Source organism: Poromitra crassiceps (genome assembly GCF_964638095.1).
Source record: "Poromitra crassiceps genome assembly, chromosome: 22".
In the NCBI taxonomy this organism is placed as follows: Eukaryota; Metazoa; Chordata; class Actinopteri; order Beryciformes; family Melamphaidae; genus Poromitra; species Poromitra crassiceps.
Window position 1 is genome coordinate 7,295,765 of NC_139647.1, and position 23,006 is coordinate 7,318,770.

At 42.7% G+C, this 23,006-nt stretch overlaps 1 protein-coding gene across 1 annotated transcript in view; it reads left to right on the plus strand.

The window, feature by feature from the left end:
- The window catches only part of eys (eyes shut homolog), a gene marked incomplete at both ends in the record, with an annotated part of 311,891 nt that overhangs the window by 91,798 nt on the left and 197,087 nt on the right, over window positions 1-23,006 (plus strand). The window contains 4 exons of the mRNA XM_083658278.1: window positions 6,914-7,113; window positions 9,127-9,215; window positions 12,910-13,024; window positions 14,985-15,144. Of these exons, the coding sequence (XP_083514404.1) occupies window positions 6,914-7,113; window positions 9,127-9,215; window positions 12,910-13,024; window positions 14,985-15,144 (564 nt within the window). The remainder of the gene's footprint in view (window positions 1-6,913; window positions 7,114-9,126; window positions 9,216-12,909; window positions 13,025-14,984; window positions 15,145-23,006) is intronic.

Sequence of the window (23,006 nt, forward strand, 5' to 3'; positions counted from 1 at the left end):
AAAAAAAAAAAAATTTTTTTTTTTTTTTTTTTTTTTTTTTTGGGCCCCTTGATGTCCCGGGCCCCGGGCTTCAGCCCGGGTAAGCCCGTTGGTAAAATCGGCCCTGGCAATCACATCGTTTACATCCGACGGGCTACTGTCAGCAACGCAACATAAGCAAAAATAATTCAATTTAGCTCTCTGTCCATTTTGTTGTGTTGAAGCTAAGCACTAAATGAGTGAGTACAGCTGTAGTAGGGCATCTCTCACCTTTGAGAGAGACTGCATTTCACTCAGTAGGCTACCCCTAAAGTGAGAGTTTATCAAGCAAAATGACGAGTTAATTTACTTTTAACATCGCACGCCCTGCGATGTGACTATTGCGCATGCGCACATCGCGATGACGATGTGTAAACGATATATCGTGCAGCCCTAATGTGGAGTCTTTTTTTCTTCTTAAATTTCCCTCTAAGGCAGATTTACTGGTTACTGCGGTGTGTCCGGTGTTGGCGCTGCGGGGGGTGTTTGCGGCGAGGGCGGAGCTCCGCAGGGGGTCTGCACCAAGCTCCTCGTCAGTGTTTCCCCTAGGATGGAGTGGTAGCAGCGGAGGGGAACCACACGCGCAATTTTTTTTAATTATCTTTGCACAATAGCATAACAGCTCAGCGGCCTTGTGGTCTGAGTGTCCGCCCTGAGACTGGGAGGTCGTGAGTTCGATCCCCGGCCGAGTCATACCAAAGACTATAAAAATGGGACCCGTTGCCTCCCTGCTTGACACTCAGCATCAAAGGGTTGGAATTGGGGGGTTAAATCACCATGTGATTCCCGAGCGCGGCGCACGCTGCTGCTCACCGCTCCCCCAGGGGATGGGTCAAATGCGGAGAACAAATTTCACACATTGTGTGACAATCAGTGGGACTTTACCTTTACTTTACCTTTACCTTACAAAAATGGTCTTTGCTCACAGAGCGTGCTGTGCTGCTAGCTTTCTATAGCTCTGCAGAGCACCAGAAGTGCCCTTTGAGGCCCAAGTCCAATGGTTCATTTTTCAATGCAGCGGCAAAGTAACACAATTAGTGCTTTATTTTTTTGAAGGGGACATTTTAACCACCTTTTAGTATTGGAGGGGACATGTCCCCCTGTCCCCTGTGCTTCCTATACTTGTTAATGGTTGCTGTTAGTTGGTTACTAGAGGTTTATTCTATTCGCACAAACAGCTGATTCTGCGCTCTCCGCAAACCCCGCGCTGTTACCACATTTACCATAAAATGCTGTTCCTCTGCAGAGAGAACCGTCTTGCCGTGAACACCAGACACACATTACCAGACAACACACCAGACAACATTACATTTACCTTAAGTAACTGGACCACCACAGGTTGAACAATTGGTAAAAATACATAAAAAAAATAGAGCCATTGTAAAACTCTTTGCCACTATCATGTTTGAAATGCTTATTAATATAATTCTTTGCAGAAAAGAGTCTGCCAGTTACGTGTGGCCTGTTACGTGTTTAGCTGTAATAGTTCCTCCTGATCCAGGTACAGTGAGCAGACTCTGCGGGGTGCTTTTGCAGAGTCATGGTGTCCCGCCGTTCCATCAGTTTGCTCTACCCCCTCCTCTGCAGCAGAGTCATGGTGTCCTGCCATTCCATCAGCTTCCTGTACCCCCCCTCTGCAGTCGCCTCATTAATCAAGTGGAGTTTAGTGGCAGTAGAGGCTGCCCTCACAGGCCAAAGTCTATGCGCACAGAATAATGAGGCAAACTCATGGGACGTTTCAAATGAGATTTTCTTTTGATTTGACTCTCCTGCGCACTACCTCTAACTACCTCTAGGGTATTTGTTGCAGGGTATTACCCTCTTTATAGGCCCATTTCCATTTGGTGTAAGGTGTTAATTGTTTCTATAGAAACCACTATAGTATAGATGCTTTTAATTTGACGACATCAACATTTTAAATTGCCCCTAGCTTACTTCCTGTTGCAGTGTTTGCCAGTACAACAGCTGACAGGAAATAAGCGAGGTTTCAAATGAAGCAATAAGCCCCAAGAGGGCATGGTTTACAGTGATTTGACAATGGCTAAGATCACTTGTAAAACATGGCCTCACACAATTCTGTGAAAAGCATCTATAATATAGTTAAAGGAACACTCTGCCCATTTTCAACCAGTTTTGTATCATTAGAACATCAGTAGTATATCAGAAAACTGTAAACTGTTTTGAAGTCTGTCATTTAATTTGACAGTTAGTGAGTGTTAAAGTGTGGACCAGTGACATCCACACTAACTCAAATTAATAACTCATTAACTCAAATCAACTCTCAATAACTGTCAAACTAGATGAATGATGAATAGTTTGACAGTTATTGAGAGTTGATTTGAGTTAATGAGTTATTAATTTGAGTTAGTGTGGACCAGTGATGTCACTGGTCCACACTTTAACACTCAATAACTGTCAAATTAAATGACAGACTTCAAAACCGTTTACAGTTTTCTGATATACTACTGATGTTCTAATGATACAAAGCTGGTTGAAAATGGGCGGAGTGTTCCTTTAATGTATCTATAATATAGTTAATGTATCTATAATATAGTTAATGTATCTATAATAGAGTTAATGTATCTATAATTTAGTTGATGTGAAAAGCGTCTATAGAGGCCATTTACACCTGGCGTTAACATGCGTTTTCTGCCATCAGATTGCAATCAGATTGCAGAAATGGCTGTCCTCTCAATCCGCATAAAGTTGCTGTATCCAGATTGAGAGGACACATTGCATTTACACTTGTGTTCGATGTGTACATAATACATCCCTGACCACCTCCGGAGGTGGTTTGGCCGATCAGATTGCAATCCTTCTTCAATGGGTTTTGGGGGTGTTTACACCTGGCATTTCAAGTGATAAAACACAATCTGATTGCAATCTGATCACAGAAAATGCATGTTAACGCCAGGTGTAAATGGCCTCTATAATATAGTTGATGGTATAATATCAAATTTTCAAAGCGTAATTTGGATACTATGTAATCATCACTCCTGTTAACTCATTGAGTGCCAGCCACTTTTGGAGAACGGACGCTCCCAGTGCCAGAGTTTCAGAGCGTTTTCAGTGATTTCTCGAGAACGATGAGACTCTATTGTATCAGCAGCAAAAAAAAGTTTATTGATCTCATTTTCCGTTCTTTAGTTATCAGCCGGAGAAGATACCGGTAGGTCAAAAACAGCAAAAACAGGCGTTTCCATCTAGAAGCTGAGATATTGAGCCTTTTGTGAAATTAAGCATTTCAAGCAAATCACTGACTCTGAAACTAATATTTTCTGACCTGAAACATCTGAACAGTAATTTCCTTCAATATAACAGCACCCCCACCCCCCTCTACTGCAAACTCCTCCTCCGTGGGTGTGTCTCTGGTGGCTCTGCTTGCTCTGCTGCTTGTCAGGCGAGTCTCTGCTGCTTGCGGATCCACGTTCGGATGGCGCCCGCTCATCGGGGGAGTCTGGATCGGGCTCGCTCGTTTCTGGGGTTTCGGTTGTGAGCTGGGATGAAGCTGCGTCCGATTCTGGGCTTTCTGGGCTTTCTGCTGCGCGTTTCAAAGTGTGCTGCACCCAGAGTCTATTTTCGGAGCCCCCCACCGTTGTGCGCCGGCTCCCAGCGCGACAGCGAAAAGCCAAACCATTCTCATGAGAATGGTTTCATCACGGCTTTTTCTGCTGTTTTTACTCAACTTTCTCTAATCTGGAGAGCACTGTCGCCACCTAATGGGTCGGTAAAATAGGTTATACACATTCAACATGCCCCAAAATTTTACAGGAGATGTATTAGGCATTGATCCACGTCCCACCGTCAAAAAACGCAATTGACGACAATCGTCGTCATTGGCACTCTACGTTAGTAATCGAATTGACGACGATTGTCGTCATTGGCACTCAATGAGTTAAACAACAGAATTAGATACGGTACATTGATACAGTGTAATTTATTTATCACCACAGTTTGTAATCACAGTCTGTGATACATTTGTTTTTGCACAAATATGAACCCTTTGCACTCTTAATGAAATCAATAGGTATAATTTACTATACACCCCGTTCTAATCCAGTCTTTTCACAGATGTAGAGATTCATCAGTCTCTCGTAGAGTACAATCATCATGGTTGATTCCGTGCCTACACGGGCAAGACACAAATGTTCCTACAGATCATTTGTGTTGCTGTAACTTTTAGTGGACAACTTATGAAACCTCCATTTCTAGTGGGGGAAACGAGGCAGCAGCAAAGCCCTGAGGGTGCACACGGTGAGATTGATGCCCACAGAGGAGCCTGCGAGGAGCCTCAGGGACAGGAGCACTTGTATCAGCAGGGGGATTAAGGGAAATATGCAAAGAAAGAGTCAGTGGAAAGATAAATGTGTAGGCACCTTCTGAAGAACACAAACATGAAGCCCCTCACCAGGGAATAACATCACATTTTATTCACCTTGAACCCACAACCAATTCATTCTAATTTTATCCGTTGCTACAATGTCACCATGGCATTACCCTGTCTGGGGTAAGACGGTGGTGGTGGTGCTGCTGATGGGTGGGGTGGGGTGGGGTGGGGTGTTTGGGGTGGGGAGGAAGGGGGTAGGCGGGTGGATTTAGTTGGAGAAAAACTACTGAGTGACCAAAGAATGTTATCTTGGAAAGTGCTTATGAAAGACAGCAGTCCTGAGTGATCACTCACTTTAAAAAAAAGTCCTCTTTGATGGTTTCCCTTTAGTTACTGCTTTCACTGTCTTTAGCACAGAGTTACCTTAGTTACTGCTTTCACTGTCTTTAGCACAGTTACCTGAAAACTTCAAACAAATAGCCTGGGCTTTTATTTGCTTCAATCACTGAACTCAGCCAGGCTATATGTGGGACAGGCACTATATGGGACACACCTTATATTTCCTTTCACACAGAACCCTTGTTCAGCAAAGATGGGAAATGCTATCAAATGCTTATTTAAACCAGTAGCGTATAGTACCCTACCCTTATCAAAAATTAGGCTAGCAAATAACATATCACTTACCGGTACGAAACATAAAGTTGCCTAAGTCAGTGGTTCTCAAACGGGGGTCCGGGGACCCCCAGGGGTCCTTGAGGGGGTTCCAGGGGGTCCCCAGCCAAAAGGGGTGTAATTTATTTTCGCTATAATTCCATTCATAAGTAACACAATGACTTTTAGTCATGGGTTTTATACACTTTCTGTAATAAAACATCTAAAAGCATCAATCTAATTATCATATGGGGGACCGTGGGATAAAATCCTATCAAATGGGGGTCCGTCCGTGGTCTAATTTTTGTCAGTTTAGGGGTCCGTCGTGAAAAGATTTGAGAACCACTGGCCTAAGTTGCCAATGCGTGCGGAATAACAGACCCCTGTCATTCAAACCTCTCTAATCTAATTCTCAACAAATGTTTGTCATTAAAATCTCTGTAATCCGCAAAGTCCAGCTGTCAATTCCCCGTGCCAACTACGTTTATATCACCAGCCAATCAAGGGCCAGGACACGAAATGCAAGCGTGGGCTCCCTGCCACATGTGCTGTCTCTCTCTCCTGTGCATCATTTGAACAGCACGTGCTGTCTCTCTCCTGTGCATCATTTGAACAGCACACGCTGGGGTTCAATCAAAATGATGTGTTTTAGGTTGTGATAGTCTAACTTTTTTTCAAACTTTCATAATGTGTGTTTACCGTGACTAACTGAGCTATTAATGTTGAAATAACCATGCTAACAAGCATTAAAAGGGAATGGTAGCCAGGCTGCCTTGACAGTTAGCTGTCAAGGTTAGGTGTCCAGTGTGAATCTATTTACAGTAGTTGCTAAACACTTGCAAATTAAATGTGGATTTTCTTTTATTTATTTTTTACTACAGTGCCATTTTAGTACAGTGCCAATAAGAAAAGTATGTATAATCTCTACAACATTTAGCTGTCTTTTACATGTCAAACATACAGTAAATACAAGCAGGTATGACATGCATGCCATATACACTACCTCCCCATAACAACATTTCTGTATGCTGGATAACATCTTTGGTCTTAAATGGTTTTCAGCTGGCTTGGCTCGTTCAGTGTGACAGCATCTGAAACGGGCAATTAAGTTCTACTACATACCATCAATCAGACCCAAGATACAATTCTGACTGCAATGACAGTATGTACAGTACACAGTAAAGTCATTCTTGCATTTCATGTGATTGTAAGAATAATACTTACTTAAGCCCTTTACAGTTATAGCAACAAACAATGTTCCACACTGTATATAGCCTCATTCTTTTGCAATCCTGCCTATGCAGATTATTTAAATACATCAATGACCCCTTCCTCTAAGGCCATGTTCACACTACAGGCAAATCCGATTTGCTGCTAAAGTCATTAATCATCATTATCTTGATTGGTTTCCCAAATCAGATTTGGGAGTTTGTCCACACTGCCACCAATCTGATTTGGGCAAGTGTTCAAGTCGGATCTGTGTGTCCAGACCTCCATATGTGGTTTGGGACAAGTGACACAAATCAGACTTGGAGCGTCCACACTCATAAAACCAATCTGGATAGAATCATTAATAGGTCACTAAAGTTCACAAATCAGATTTGGCCTCCTAGTCTGAACATGGCCTAAGGGCTACAAATCATTTCGAGTCATTTCTTTCCTGGCATAAACTGCGCTCATATTGCCCTGATGCTATTTCACACTGCTCAAATGCTACTATGTTCCACACACCTTGGCCATGCACCGCTGCAGTGTCTTGAGTCAAGGCAGTCTGCGTCAATATGAACAGCTTTACACGTGTGTGTCGTGCAGGTGTCACAGTGCGTCGACAGGCTGTTGAGAGATTCTGTCATGTGCAAACAACGTTCCAATGATGTGACTAAAATGGCAATAATGTTTGAATGTTGTATTCTGTAGGCCCGCCGTGCCAGAAGAGGAAAGCCCCTTGCGATCCGAACCCGTGCCGACACGGTGGCACGTGTGACGACGAGGCCACCGGTGGCTTTGTCTGTCGCTGTGCAGAGGGATTCACGGGCTTCAACTGTGACTCGAGGCTCCATGTCAACTGCATGTCACACGCGTGTCAGGAGGGACACATGTGTTCTGCAGGGGGCCATGTAAGCACTTCACTTCGTCTCATGTTCGTTTTCCTCGGAGGGGGAATAAATAAGACGCGGCACGTGGAAATGAACATCTTTAAACGAGATGACAGGGTGTCATTTTGAATGCTGCAGCAGCAATTAATATTTCCTCCTGAAGAAGAGCTGGGGGAGAGGGCATGGCATGCTGGCTGGGGCAGAGGGCGAGCTGGCTGGGGGAGAGGGTGTGTGCCTGAAGAAGAACTGGAGGAGAGGGCATAGAGACACTGCAAGAAATAGGCCACGCCCATCACGGGGGAAATCGGTCCGTTCACTCCCATTCACCAGCGTCATTTTCCTTGAATTAAACATAGCTAAAAGCTGTTGTGTGGTGGGCTGCGCAGACAACAAATGTAAAAAATCGCCAATTAAAGTTTTTTTGTACTCCCGAGCAAAACAAGGAAGCCATTGAGAATTGGCGAAAAGAAAATGTGGATTTAGCTGTCAAGGAAGTAAGTTGGAGTGTTCATCTTCTGTATATACCATCTTTGTGTGCAACACGCAACCATGCACGTGACATAGGGGAACGCCAGGATTGGAGGGGGGGGTTCTGTTTTCCCCCGTCTTGGGCGTGGTTTCTGAATGATGACGCGTTACGCAGTGTCTCTATGATGGGGGAGAGGGCATGCTGGCTCGGGGAGCCAGCATGCCCTCTAGAGGAAGCCAGCACGCCCTCTAGAGCAGGGGTTTTCAAAGTCTGAGACGGTGAGCCTCCCCTCAGACGCTGACACTTGGACAAAGCACCCCTCCCTTCATCATGACTGTTATTTGATCCCATTGCCACTCAACAATTGAGCCAAGATAGTCTGACATTGCTGTTGACATACTCAACATTATGCCAAATACATAAAAAAGGGTCTGCATGTATTTGTCTCTGGGAAAGTGGGAAAAACGGTAAAATCTCCCCCCAAACTACTGTATCTCTGAACTATCTCTTTAACCAAATCACACCCATTTAGGCCATTCTATGGGACCTCCTTTTGAAAACGTATGTAATATTTTTTCACTGCCATTCCCTGCACCTCCCCTGAAACTGTTTGGAGCCCCCCTGGGGAGGCCCGCCTCCCAGTTTGAAAACCCCTGCTCTAGAGGAAGTCAGCATGCCCTCTAGAGGAAGAAATGGCTCTCATAAAAAGCCTTTTCTAATTTGATGTTCTTGTGCTCATACTTTTTTTTTAAGCCAATACTCTTTCTAATGTGCTTGAGCACACAAGAGAAAATACAATAATGGGCTAATTGTCTTTTCTGACCTTCATTTTCTTCATTACGGTGTTTGCCGTGCGGGCTAAGCATTTGTACAATCCACATCAGAATACCAGTACATGGAACATGCATCAAAATCATCTGCATGACATTGATATTTCTTTGAGCTCAGTATGCAAATTGAAATTAAAATTAATTTTGCTTTGTAATAGCACAGAAACTCAAGTATTCTCAGCATTACCCTCTTATAATGGACATAAAACTTTATTTTCAGATATATAACTGTCGAGATCAGTAATGAATGGTACAGTGAGCTGTTGTCATTTTCTGGCATTTCCATTGCTCTGTGTCACTGTGCTACAGTATACCGTACTGCTAACACTTTACAATAAGCGATCTGGTATAGTTTATAGTAATCTAGCCTTGTTTTTCAGTTAGCGATCTTGTATAGCTTAAAGTAATCTAGCCTTGTTTTTCAGTTAGCGATCTTGTATAGCTTAAAGTAATCTAGCCTTGTTTTTCAGTTAGCGATCTGGTATAGCTTGTAGTAATCTAGCCTTGTTTTTCAGTTAGCGATCTGGTATAGCTTGTACTAATCTAGCCTTGTTTTTCAGTTAGCGATCTTGTATAGCTCGTAGTAATCTAGCCTTGTTTTTCAGTTAGCGATCTGGTATAGCTCGTAGTAATCTAGCCTTGTTTTTCAGTTAGCGATCTGGTATAGCTCGTAGTAATCTAGCCTTGTTCTCTGGTGCTGACAGCTGACCTGGTTTGTTTTGCCTGTGTGTGCAGTGTGCCTGTGCAGCATGCAGCCTGTGCAGCCCGTCAGCATGTCTCAACAATGGCAGCTGTGTATCCAGGGGAGAGGATTACGCCTGCAGGTGAAACACACACAGGGATCTAATAGAGGCCACTCTCCATGTCCCCTTTCAGAACATGACTGGGATGGCATGTGAAAATCTTCCACTTAATATTTCAGTTGTTTGATTTCAGTAAGCAAATACAGTAACATTTGGTTTTGTTTGTTTGTTATTCAAGCTGCAGCCACTCATGCCACAATGGAATTCACAGAGCTATAAAATAGTATGATCAGCAGTAAAACTGTGGCAAAAAATATCAAATATATTCCAAACCTTTTAGTTTGGCTGCTACTGTAGTTTTACTATGAACAGTTGCTCTTCCTCGGTTTGGATGATTGTTCCAGATACCTGGTTCTGTGCATACCTGTCCTTGTTCATGTATGGCAGGCTCCACTCCAAACCAGTCTTTTGCTACATTTTGGCCTGCCTTTGATGCTCTCCAGATATCTTTCATCATTCTTGAGCTTGTTTTTAACTCAAAGCAAAATATGATATATATAGATCCGTATTCAAAATAACCAAATTGAACTTGTACAATCATACATATACATTGTAATATTCCTACAGTAGATGATAAATGATCAGCCAATACCCATGAGGAACACATTGCTAAAACACTGAGGATACAAACGGATTTCTATGAAAAGTTGACCTGTCTATTCTACTGTAACAATGCGATTGGAAAAACATTGTGTTATCTTCATCGACCGTATATGGCTCTACCTTTTAGGCTAACCTCTACCTAACAGCTCTACCTTCTTTTCAATCCAGCTATTATGATCTGGTTAGTTTTAAATACTCTACACATACCTTGGTAGGTTTCTGCTACTACTACCACCACCTTTTACTTTCAGTAGTATCTTATTCCCTTCAGTCATATCTCACATTTTCTATCTTGTATTATTATTATTATTATTATTATTATTATTAGGGGTCCAAGCACGAAGTGCGTGGATCCCTATTGTATCTGTTCCGTTTATTATTATTAGGGGTCCAAGCACGAAGTGCGTGGATCCCTATTGTATCTGTTCCGTTTATTATTATTATTATTATTATTATTATTATTCCGCCCTAAAACAGCATGCACGTCAAAAACTGTAAGTGCTACAGTAGCCAGACCTTGCACATAGGTTGGAAATGTGCCCCACTACTCAGAGACAAAAAATTTGCCATATTGGCCAGATGGTGGCGCTATAACAGACCATTTTGCGTATTGACCCATAACTGCTGAACCGTGAGGCGTAGAATCAAAATTCCACATCTGCTGTATTCCCTGGATCAATACGCATCTATCCATATAGACCACGCCCATTTAAGTCTGCTAGATTTTCCGCCATCTTGGACTTTCTAAAAAAAAAAAAAAACGAACTCGTCCTAGGCCATTTGCCCGAATAAGCCCAAACTTTTTGTGTGTCATCTCTGGACTTCCCTGATCTAAAATTGTATAAAGAATTTGGATACGTGCAACCGTCTTGAAATGATAAATGTTTAAACTTTTGATAAACAAACTCGTCCTAGGCCATTTGCCCGAATGAGCCCAAACTTTTTCTGTGTCATCTCTGGACTTCCCTGATCTAAAGACTTACAAAGAATTTGGATACGTGAAACCGTCTTGAAATGATAAATGTTTAAACTTTGACACTATGTCATCACCGATGACAGTCTTGTGACATCACTGATGATGTCATCTATGATGTCATCTATGATGTCATCCTTCCTCTACATAACATCGCGCACACACACACACACACACATGCACACACACACACACACACACACACATGCACACACATATACACCTATACACACACACACGCCACACACACACACACACACATACACACACACACACACATATACACATACACACACACACACACATATACTCACACATATACACACACATATATACACACACACATATACACACTTACACACATATACACTAACACTACTATACTGCTACTACTGCTTGAACCCGGTCAGGTCACCAAATCTCAACCAAACTTTGTGCACTTGTGCACATACCAACTCTGACTAAATGTGCAATTCAGTGTCTATATTATCTGACATACACCCCCCAAGTCACCGGAAGCTTGGACCCCGCATCGCCGCTTGCGGCTATATTTATTATTATTATTATTCCGCCCTAAAACAGCATGCACGTCAAAAACTGTAAGGGCTACAGTAGCCAGACCTTGCACATAGGTTGGAAATGTGCCCCACTACTCAGAGACAAAAAATTTGCCATATTGGCCAGATGGTGGCGCTATAACAGACCCTTTTGCGTATTGACCCATAACTGCTGAACCGTGAGGCGTAGAATCAAAATTCCACATCTGCTGGATTCCCTGGATCAATACGCATCTATCCATATAGACCACGGCCATTTAAGTCTGCTAGATTTTCCGCCATATTGGACTTTCTCAAAAAAAAAAAAAACGAACTCGTCCTAGGCCATTTGCCCGAATAAGCCCAAACTTTTTGTGTGTCATCTCTGGACTTCCCTGATCTAAAATTGTATAAAGCATTTGCATACGTGCAACCGTCTTGAAATGATAAATGTTTAAACTTTTGATAAACAAACTCGTCCTAGGCCATTTGCCCGAATGAGCCCAAACTTTTTCTGTGTCATCTCTGGACTTCCCTGATCTAAAGACTTACAAAGAATTTGGATACGTGAAACCGTCTTGAAATGATAAATGTTTAAACTTTGACACTATGTCCACCGATGACAGTCTTGTGACATCACTGATGATGTCATCTATGATGTCATCTATGATGTCATCTATGATGTCATCCTTCCTCTACATATCGCGCACACACACACACACACACACACACACACATGCACACACACACACACACACACATGCACACACATATACACCTATACACACACACACACACACACACGCCACACACACACACACACACACACACACACATACACACACACACACACACACACACATATACACATACACACACACACACATATACTCACACATATAGACACACATATATACACACACACATATACACACTTACACACATATACACTAACACTACTATTACTACTGCTACTACTGCTTGAACCCGGTCAGGTCACCAAATCTCAACCAAACTTTGTGCACTTGTGCACATACCAACTCTGACTAAATGTGCAATTCAGTGTCTATATTATCTGACATACACCCCCCAAGTCACTGGAAGCTTGGACCCCGCATCGCCGCTTGCGGCTATATTTATTATTATTATTATTATTATTATTATTATTATCATTATTGTTGTTGTTGCTGTTGTTGTTATTGTTATTATGATGTCACTACTATAATAAGGAAGGCAGAGGGGCGCACACAGTTGCTCGCACTAGAAATGAGCACACGAAGGATAAGTGAAGATAAATGAAACAAATGGGTGCGTTTGACCATAGCACACGGTACAACGAGAGGCAGGAGAGTTAAATCATTCCAGGAAAGTATTTAAAAGGCAATTTAACCTTCTTTTCTGTGATTGATAACTCGACACGAGGTAATCCAACCTACTCAAAACAAATGCACACACCGTTTGACCCAAGTCAATCACACACAGCGAGTGTAGAACACACAATTATAACTGTATCTTACAAAAGAAAAAAGAAAAAAGCGTGGCTTATTAGTGCTCAAGGCTCCAGGTGAATTGATTGTGATGACACTAACCGCCCTCTCAACAGATGTCTGAGAGGCTTTTCCGGGAAGAATTGTGAAGAAATAATTGACTACTGCAGGCTGCTCAATATCAACTGCCTAAATGAGGGATTGTGCTTGAGTGTAATTGGCGGATATGCGGTAAGTAATCCAATATTTTAGGCTTAATGAAATACTCGGGAAAAAAAATACTCGTTCAGTACCTTCTTACTGGATGCTGTGAGCAGAGAGCAGAGCTTTTGTGTCAACATGAGCATCTTTTGAATCTCTCCACATTTTGTTGCAATGGCTTCATTTTGATTGTAGTCGACTGATAGAAAATGATTTGACTGTTTAAGATGAAAGCATCATAATAAGATTTGTAACTTGATTAGTAGATGATCGCTGCTTCAGTGCACCAACAAGAGCAAGATATGTGTGTGTGACATAGTGCATAATAATGTGATCCAATGGCAGCAAACCTCATCACTTTATCGATTACATATTGTGGCTATATTTAGATTTCAGCACATCTATTCGCTACATAATTTATGTATGTCGTTTTTGTTCCACCTTTCAATATCCAGCTGTCAAGCACTTTGTCATGTGGGCTCTTTGAATGAGGTGTTGATAAGTGAACTGGTTTACTGGCAAATACCTCGCATTGGCAATAATTGAACGATGATTTTGATTTATGTCTGAATCCAATATTGAACATAATAATAGAGAAAAGATGATTGAGTAGATGGTAGATACACAATACTTGTGGCGTTTTTTTTTTTTTATATAAACGCTGCATGGTACAGAAGCTATTTAATGTACACATGCATCAGGGAAGTAGTCCGTAATGGGGGAGGGCATGATTGGTAGAATATGTCTTCAGACGGCAATAATCCAATTCCAGACCATGAATCATTGTGAAGATGTGGCCGCGTTGCTCAGACAGACAGACAGGATCTGCTCTAATTTGCCTCTGTTGCTCCGGCCCTTCAAACCTCTATGTTCTTCTTTCACAACACCTGAGACTGCTCTCCATGCCCCATATTCTCCATCAGTCTTCTTCCATCAGACCACTGAGAGTGCTGCTTGCTCTCAAATCCATCTCGAGTTGCTCTGTGTGTCTCTCCAGCCAGTGTCAGGCATCATCTAACATGGCTTCTCACTGCACATGGCCTGCATCTCCCTGTGAGGAGCGGGTGGCATCTTGTTCATTTAATGCGCTCTGTCAGAATAGAACAGCAGGTATTGTTTGTAGATCATGTAAAGTAAGTTGGTAGTAGGGCTGGAAGCTATGGTTGAAATCACTAAGACACACACACACACACACACACGCACACACATACATACCTACCTATATACAGATCCTTTCCAAAAAATTAGAATATCATGGAAATACCATGGATGACTGTGGGCTTCAGCGGATTGTCAAGCAAAGACGATTCAAAAATTTGGTGGAGATTCAGAGGGAGTGGACTGAGGCTGGAGTCAGTCATAACTGAGAAGTAACTGCTGATTTTCTTCACACTATAATAATTTCTTGAAATACTGTTTTGGGGGTTTTCTGGAGCTGTAGGCCAAAATTATGAAAAATAAAACAAATAAAGGCTAGAAATATTTCACTTTGTGTGTAATGAATCTATAATCTATGAAAGTTTCACTTTTTGAAAAATTATGGGAAAAAAAAACTTTTCCATGATATTTTAATTTTTTGGAAAGGATATATGTATATATACTGTATATATATTATATATATAGTTCACAACATGGTTCGTGGAGCAAAATCACATTAAATAATCAAATGAATGTCCATCTCATTGAATTGAATGGTAATGTTAGGTGTGACATTTTCAAATAATATTCATCGATTTGGACAGCAGAAATGTGTGCCACGGCGATATTAATATCTTCCTATAATCACGATATGATTCCACTGAGCGACAATAAACAATAATATTGAATTATCGTCCAGCATAGTTGGTAGTGGCTGATAATTTAGATGAGATTAGCCTTTATTGTCTCCCTTAGGATAAATGTGTCTTGGGCATGTATATGTATGTATGTATGTATATATACATGCAGTGTATACTGTACCGCTGATGAGATGGATGCATGTTCTTCACAGTGCGTCTGTGCCCCTGGATGGATTGGAGAACTGTGTCAGTATGTAGGCGATGCCTGCTTGATGCACCCGAACCGCTGTTTGAATGGAGCCACATGCATTACAACCAGTCAGCCATCCTCTCCTCCGCAGTACGCCTGCATCTGCCCACTCGGCTTCACAGGTCAGACAACTTTGCTCTATTTTGTGTGCTAAAGTACATTGTGCAGCGACTTAAGGTGTGAAGATCAGCCTACGACACAGGTGCTGGTGATGACAGCCAGGTGTGAAGATCAGAGTACAACACAGGTGCTGGTGATGACAGCCATTTTCTGAATCTTTACAAGACTTTGCACACCTTTCATGTTGAAGGGAAACTATAATGGATATGGCTGCTCATGGCAATGCCATTTTTGTTACACATATTTGAGATTTCCCTCTTATGACAAATTACACATGTATTTATCTCTTATGACAATTACACATGTATTTATCTATTTGGTCCTCTTTAGCTTTCAAGTTAGATGGCATAAACTGTATTAGTAAGTTATGAGCAAAAAAAAGCCACTCTTCTCTGTGGTACATTTGGTCAGAATTGCATGATTTGCATAGTGCAAGGATAGAAACCATTCACATTATAAGTCACACTAGGAGAGATTGTATCTGGCTCCAGCCAAACGCCTTTTCAAATATATTGAGTCATTTGCTCCCTCGTCACCAGCCTGCTGCTCGGTCCCGTGTCAGCAAGCAACTGACCCTGACCTCCGACCTCCCTGTGGAAAGCACAAACACTATTTCCCTACAGGGGTCACTAACCGATCACTTTATTTATTTTAATTTTATTTATTTTTCTCCATAATTGATTGGCCAATTCCCCCTGCAGTCCCGGTCATTGCTCCACCCCTTCTTCCGATCTGGGGAAGAGTTGTAGACTAGCACAGTGGTTCTCAACCTTTTTGAGCCGTGCGTGACCCCCCAAAAGAATTTAGGCTGGGGTTCGTGACCCCCCCTCTCCCGCTGCTACCCCACCCAACAGCAGTGCACACACGCATTCACACAGTGATTTCACTCACTCACTGAAAATCATTTGTATAGTTTATATAGCTTTAGAATATATTCAACTATTGGTATGGGAGATTGAATCATCATGGGAGAAAAGTAGTTTATTTTTTATTTTTTGACAATCATCCCACGACCGATTATTATTATTTACTTTATTTCTGTTCAAGCTCAAGAAAGAGCAAATCTGTTGCAGCCTGTAGTCAAAACACGTTTGCTCCAGTGTTCTCGTTACCGCTGTAAAGATTAAAGGTGTAAAGCTATTGGAATGTGCCTGAAGGTTTTCAGTGCGGTAGAAGACTTTTCTCTTTGTGTGATTTCTGATTATTACTGTTTTCATCAGCATCTGAAAAGAACACCGCGTTACTCCGGGCACCAACAACAAAGGACAGGAGATTTTAAAACTTGGAAGAGCCCTATCGTCATAGAAGCGCTAATTTTGCGGTAATTTTGCGCTAGTATAATGCCGGGTGCAGGCACAAATTGGAGGCGTGCCAAGTCATCTGCTATTCTCCGTGCCCCGCAAAATGCCACCTGCGCGCGGCGCAAACGGGATTTTGGCGGTCTTACCCACCTGAATTATTAACAGGCGTGGCCTGGCCATGCCTGGGCGTTACATCAATCAAACAATCAGATTTCTGTCTCGCATTCCCTTTAATACAGTTTGCGCGATGCATGCTGCAAATTCTCTCCATGCGTAAATTAGACATCTCACAACACCAACCATCGCATCAGATACCTGTTAAAAACATCTGTGATTTGATGCAATTCGAGGTCTTTTGTTGACTGTAAAATAGAAACGTGTTTGCAACGGGGAAACACGGACATTTGATTGACAATAATATTGCAAGTAGGCTACAATGTCCAAGTTTTCTCAATTCATTTCCCATTAAACCCCTCTTTGCAGCCTATTTGTTCCTGTTTATTCTTCCACAGAAAACCCGACAGGTCTGGTAACTGGGGATGATTCGTTTCAGTATAATTTATTTTATTTTCTCTGTCGCTGAGAGCGAGGGCTCTTTACATGTGATAAACATTTTTCAGTGAATAATAGTCGATTGCCTCACTGAACAAGACCAGGAGACCTGGTTCTGCCAGACCCAGAAGGAACAAATTCCTAGTAGGCAACACACCTACAAACCACTTTATAAGTTAAAAGTATAAATCATTTTAGGCATTTTGTGTGCGTGTAGCATTTTGTGTATAGGGGTATTACTGTAGGTTGTAGATTTGTGTATAGGCTAGACCAGCAAACCTTCCAGTCTCATTACATTCACCTGTCCCTTGTTGATTAGACCCTCATTGATTTTACTTGCTCACCTGACCTGCCCAACGCAGCTTCCCAATGCAATTTGAGTGGCTAAAACATTTTCAACTCATGAATGTTACAAGTGTGTTGTGGGTTTATGGTTGTGTAAATATGATCAATTGCTGTCATACTATTGATTGTCATCTCATTAATCAGTTGGCTGTAGGTGATATTTATACAAATTACCTTCAGGTGTTGTGGGCCCTCTATTGCCCTCTAATGTACTGTAGTTAATGACCACATTTAGACATGTCTTTCTTTTAACTATTCCATAAATAAATAAGTATGATCTAATATGATCTAATGGCCAATAATGAACCAAACTAGGCACCACAATTACAACAAGTACAGATCCTGTACAGTTACACGGCACATGTTTAAACCAGTTGAATTAAAGGTAATTCAATGTTTGTTAGTGTCCCCATTCACTGCTGGTTCAAATGGTAGCAAGTCCAGACCTGCTCTGTTGCCCCTGGTGGTTGAAATCTGAAGCGTTCCTGAATGGCTGGGGAGGAAAAGAGGGACCGACCGACCGACAGACCGACCGACAGACAAAGCCTCCTGTAGGCCGACCCCCTGGGTCTGGCAAAAATATGCCGTTACCCAATTTTAGCAGCAGAATTTGATGTCCTGGTGTTTGTATTTTAATGGGACATCCGTGCGTAATGACGTGTCCAAGGATTTCCCCTGAACTGCTCAAGCGCAGCGGGGAGAATAATGGTGCGCTCAAGCGCAGCGAGGTATTTTTGCGCTAAGAACTGCTTTAGAGCTGCTTTTCAGAGCTCTTAGCGCAATGAATTGCCCGCATGCTGACGACGGCAGAAGCCAAGCATTTTGCGGGGACACGCCTGGTTTGGCTTGGGGCCACACCCACACCTGCGTTTGCACCCGGTGCAAAACTGGAAGGTATCAATGCCCAGCACACTAATTGGCACTTGCGGGAGGTGGAAGATACAGTAGCATAAGACGCCGGGAAGATGGCAAAACACACACATTAATGTGCGCAAACCTGTAGATTATTACATTTGGAATGGGGCAGTAACAAAATATAATGCCAATATAACTATTGGAAAAGTAAGAAAAAAGAACACCAATATAATTGATCTTTGTCCTTTCTTCAGTTGTAACTCCACACAAAATGGACTGCCTGTGGGTTTAAATGGCTGAAGGCCTGGCTGACTGTTCAAAGCTGTGCAAAGTCTGCATATATGAATAGTGGATCAGCTACTGCTCACATATGCAGCTGCAAAGTACTGTGCATGGGAGCCCTGAGCTAAAGCATTTGCATGTCCGGTTGCAACCTCTCTTACAGGAACACTTGGTCACTTCCTAATGTTGACCAACATAACCTATCTGCTGCTATGTCTCTCCCTTCTGTGTCCACCTCCAGTCAGCAGGACTGCTGCTGTCGGGCCTGGAGATGTGGGCTGCCGGTGTGGGTGGAATTGAGTTGTATGGCCTCTGCTTGCAGACAAAGAGAGTCTTGCCTTGATCTGTCATACATTCGGCAACATATCTCTCCAGTGGTTGTAGGTGAAGATCACTAACTGATGTTGGATGCTGGCTGAGACTCATGAAGGTTTCATGAAGGTTTCAGAAACCTCATTACCGATGTTCCAAGTCTGCCATGCAGTCTTCTTCCCTTTACGCTGGAAGGCAGACACCACTTCACATCCAGTGAGTGTGTGAAAGTCTGCTCATCCACTGGCTTTGTCCTACTCTATTGCACAAACTACCGCATGGCTGGAATCCATCGTACATTGGCCAAATTGTATGGCCAAATTGTATTTATTTATTTATTTATTTATTCATTTATTTGACGGGGACAATACATGAGCATTGCTACATTTATATAAAGTGCAACCGATGCAGTGTATTAGGGATGTCACGATACTAGAATTTCTGCTTCGATACCGATACCTAGGAAAATATCGATACTCGATACCATTTTCGATACCACGTGGGGGGATGCGACAAGACAGATACTTTTGACAACCCTACAGTGTATATAGGACTTCTAGCCATAGCTAATTTGCAGCCCTTGTCCCTGGTTAGGCTTTTTGAAAATACATACATTTCAATCATGAGAGACCTGTGGGTAAAATTGGACAAGCAAGCTTTATTCACAAATAGCATGGCAACACATTTTTTGTCGTAATGACTCTGTGGTAAGATGCCTCTCTTCTTGTGGTGAGAGAGGAGGGCATCTGCTCAGTCTAGGATAGCGTAATGACTCCGTGGTGATGACCGAGAAAGATGACTGAGCAAATGTTTTTTTGCGTTTTGTGGCTCTACAGTTTCCACTTGTTGCACCTCTTGTTCTGATCCCACTCTCTTGTCTGTTTACCAATTGACAAGAGTATTTCTGGGGCAAGGTTGTTTACACATTTCAAAATAAGTTTTATAGATGAAAAGTCAACAAAACTGTCAAAACTTTAGTAGGTTATATTTCTGGAGAATTTGGCAATGGTGCCATCTGGCTGATTTCTTATCCATTACTTGCAGTGCCTGTTTATATCATGACTTAATGGGTGTGATTGTAGTTTGGTTGGCCTGACTCTAAACGCTTATACAGTAAGACAAATGAGAAAATATCATGGCATGCATAAACTGCTGTGCTGCCTTGAGAGGTATATATTGTCTTATTAAGCAAAAGCAATTTTGATTTGTTTTGACAGTTTTGCACAACTTCTTAAACATGTTTGTCAAACTTGAGATGAGAATCTAAAATAACACAATCAACATGTCCTCAAGACCAAGGTCCTGTAAGGATGGCAGCACAGATGTTGTTATGACAAGGATGTCAGAGTCATTTGCCTTGATGATGAGGGACTTGCTACCATCCGTTGTTGCATTCCTGGCATGTACAAATATCCAAGTGTCAAGCTTCTTCATGAGAGCTTGGAGACACAGCATCCAAGGACTTCCTTGCGTTGCTAATGGCATCTTCTTCTTTTGGGGCAATGAGGGTGCTTCACACATCTTCTCCACAAGAAGTGGAACAGCTCAGTCTTGTTGCTGTCATCCCAATGAAAGCTTCTCCAGTTATTTATTAGTTATTACTCCAGTTATTACTTGTTCCTGTCGATCTTCTCATTCCTTGCCCCCTTTTCAACCTGGCTTCAGATTTCTTGATTTGACTTGATTTTTTGTACACATCAAACACTATGTCCACCTTTTAGTACTTGGTGCTGTAGGATTCCACCTTCTGGGGTGATGTGTCCAGCATAGTCATCAAATGTCTTTGAGGTGTGTGGAATGAGGGCATTGATCAGTGCTGAGCCGTCTGTGATGAGTGCATCTTCATTCTGTAGCAACTTCATGAATGACTGACATCACCAGCGAGGCAAAGAGCACTTCTAGTCATTCATGACGTGTCGGTGTTTTGAAGCCAGACTGGTCAGGATCGTACTGGTTGTTCTGGTCAGGATCGTACTGGTTGTTCTGGTCAGGATCGTACTGGTTGTTCTGGTCAGGATCGTACTGGTTGTTCTGGTCAGGATCGTACTGGTTGTTCTGGTCAGGATCGTACTGGTTGTTCTGGTCAGGATCGTACTGGTTGTTCTGGTCAGGATCGTACTGGTTGTTCTCCGAAAGGAATCCAGAGACATGATTAAAGATCACTGATGGTAGAAATTGTATCAATAAAGAAGGATGCAGGGAGGTACGGTGGTGCAGTGGTAAGCACTATCGCCTCACAGCTCGAAGGTCGTGGGTTCGATTCCCACCTGGGACGATGTGAACGCTGAAGGAATGCGTGCCCGTCCGCATGTCCTCGAGTGCCCACCGCCCGGGTGGGGTCGTCAAAAGGGCCTTTCTGTGTGGAGTTTGCATGTTCTCCCCGTGCCTCCCGGGGGTTTCCTTCATATACTGTAGGAACCCCCTTCACAAAAACATGCAATATCCTGGTTGCTAATGTGGTTCCTCCTCTGGTCGTTAAGGGCGCCTGTTCAGAGGGAGGGGAACTGGTTGGAATAGCGTGAACCTCCCACGTGCTATGTCCTACCGGTGAAGCTTCCTCAGGCAGGTGAAAAGAAGCGGCTGGCTGACTGCCCATGTCTCGGAGGAAGCATGGAGCCAGTCTCGGCTCTCCCCAGATCGGCAGAAGATGGAGTAGCAACCAGGATTGAGAAATCAAGTGAGCACTAATGGGGGATAAAATGGGATAAAAAATCGGGGAAAAATAAAAATAAATAAAAAATAAATAAATAAAATAAAGAAGGATGCGGACCTACTTTGACGAGGTTGAATGATAAATGACTGGGGTTGGGGATGATGGATGGCTCGCCCGGTTGGTATCCCATGGACCCCTTAGGTGGGATCCCAGGTACACGATATCTTTTATAAACACATAAGCACCTTATGCGGCTGATAGCACGTTGTATTGTTGAATGTTAATGATGTATGTATGTATGTTTTTTCCCCCCTTTTCTTGTGTCTGAGCCTGTTTGTCTTGTTTGTATATTGTTCTATAAAAAATTGAAAAAATAAAAATAAAAAATAAGGATGCGAAGAGGTCAGCAGTGAGCAAAGTTGAGGGTCGAAGTGATGGAGGGTTGAAGAGTGTGTTTGGCGCTGCTGACTTTCTCCTAATAAGTGGTCTTAGCACTTTTTTAGATGGAGGAGAACAGAGCAGATAGGAGAGTCTGATAGTCACTGAGGCCAGCGGGATCACTGGATTTGTGTCATTTTCTCTCGGCCGCTCTGAGCCTCACCCGTTGCTCTCTGATGACACCGGTGAGCCATTTTTACAAGCAGGTTTGGATGAGAGATGGGCAGAGATGGTTTAGAGAGGAGAAGAGTGTGCTGCCTCTAGCCTTAGTGACATGGAGTGAGCAGAACTCATTACGAGGGGCCACGGTAGCCGGGACCTCGTTGGAGAGCTGAGGCGGTGTGAGGGACCGGAGGTTCTGCCTGAAGGAGATCAGGACGTGACGATGTGCCGGTGAGGAAACTGAAGTGAATAAAGAAGTGGTCTGACATAAGGGGGTGACCGTCACATTTGCCGTGGAGCAACTTGAAAGAGCACGGTGCAGGGTGGAGACCACATTGCATTCATATGTGGGAGGGGTATCCACCTTATTTCTAGCTGCCATGATGCCTTACGTGAAATATGGGTGCTTCTTCCGGTGTAATCCCCCCCCCCCCCACCGTTACATTGTTGACACATTGTTGACACAGGCAGGCGAACTGCGAACGGAGCAAATCACATCCAGCTTGGCCCAAAATCTCCCCGATAAATATCCCGAGTTGTTCAAAGAGCAACAGAAATGGCGGGTGTGATAGATAACATTATTACATTCCCTCAAATAAGTCGTCAAACGAGTGTTGTGACAAGCAAAAGCATTTCCACCGTCGGAGTTTTGAGGAAATGCGCCAGCTGCAACAATCACTCATGTTCTTCTAGTCTAGACCGGACCTTGCACCCATAATTAATAATTATTTTACAGCAGGGCATTCAAAGATTTTTTTTGGAGGGGGTTAGGGGGTTACTAATCATGAGCCCAACGTAAATTCATTAAAAAAAGTAACCTGCATCCCGCTCTTTAATATCAGAGGCACCTCATCAATGTAATACACTAATCCAGGGATACTCAACTTGCTTTGCCCGGGGGCCACTTTCGTGAAATGATAGAAGGCCAAGGGCCAGTTAATAAACTATCAATATAAATTTTTCT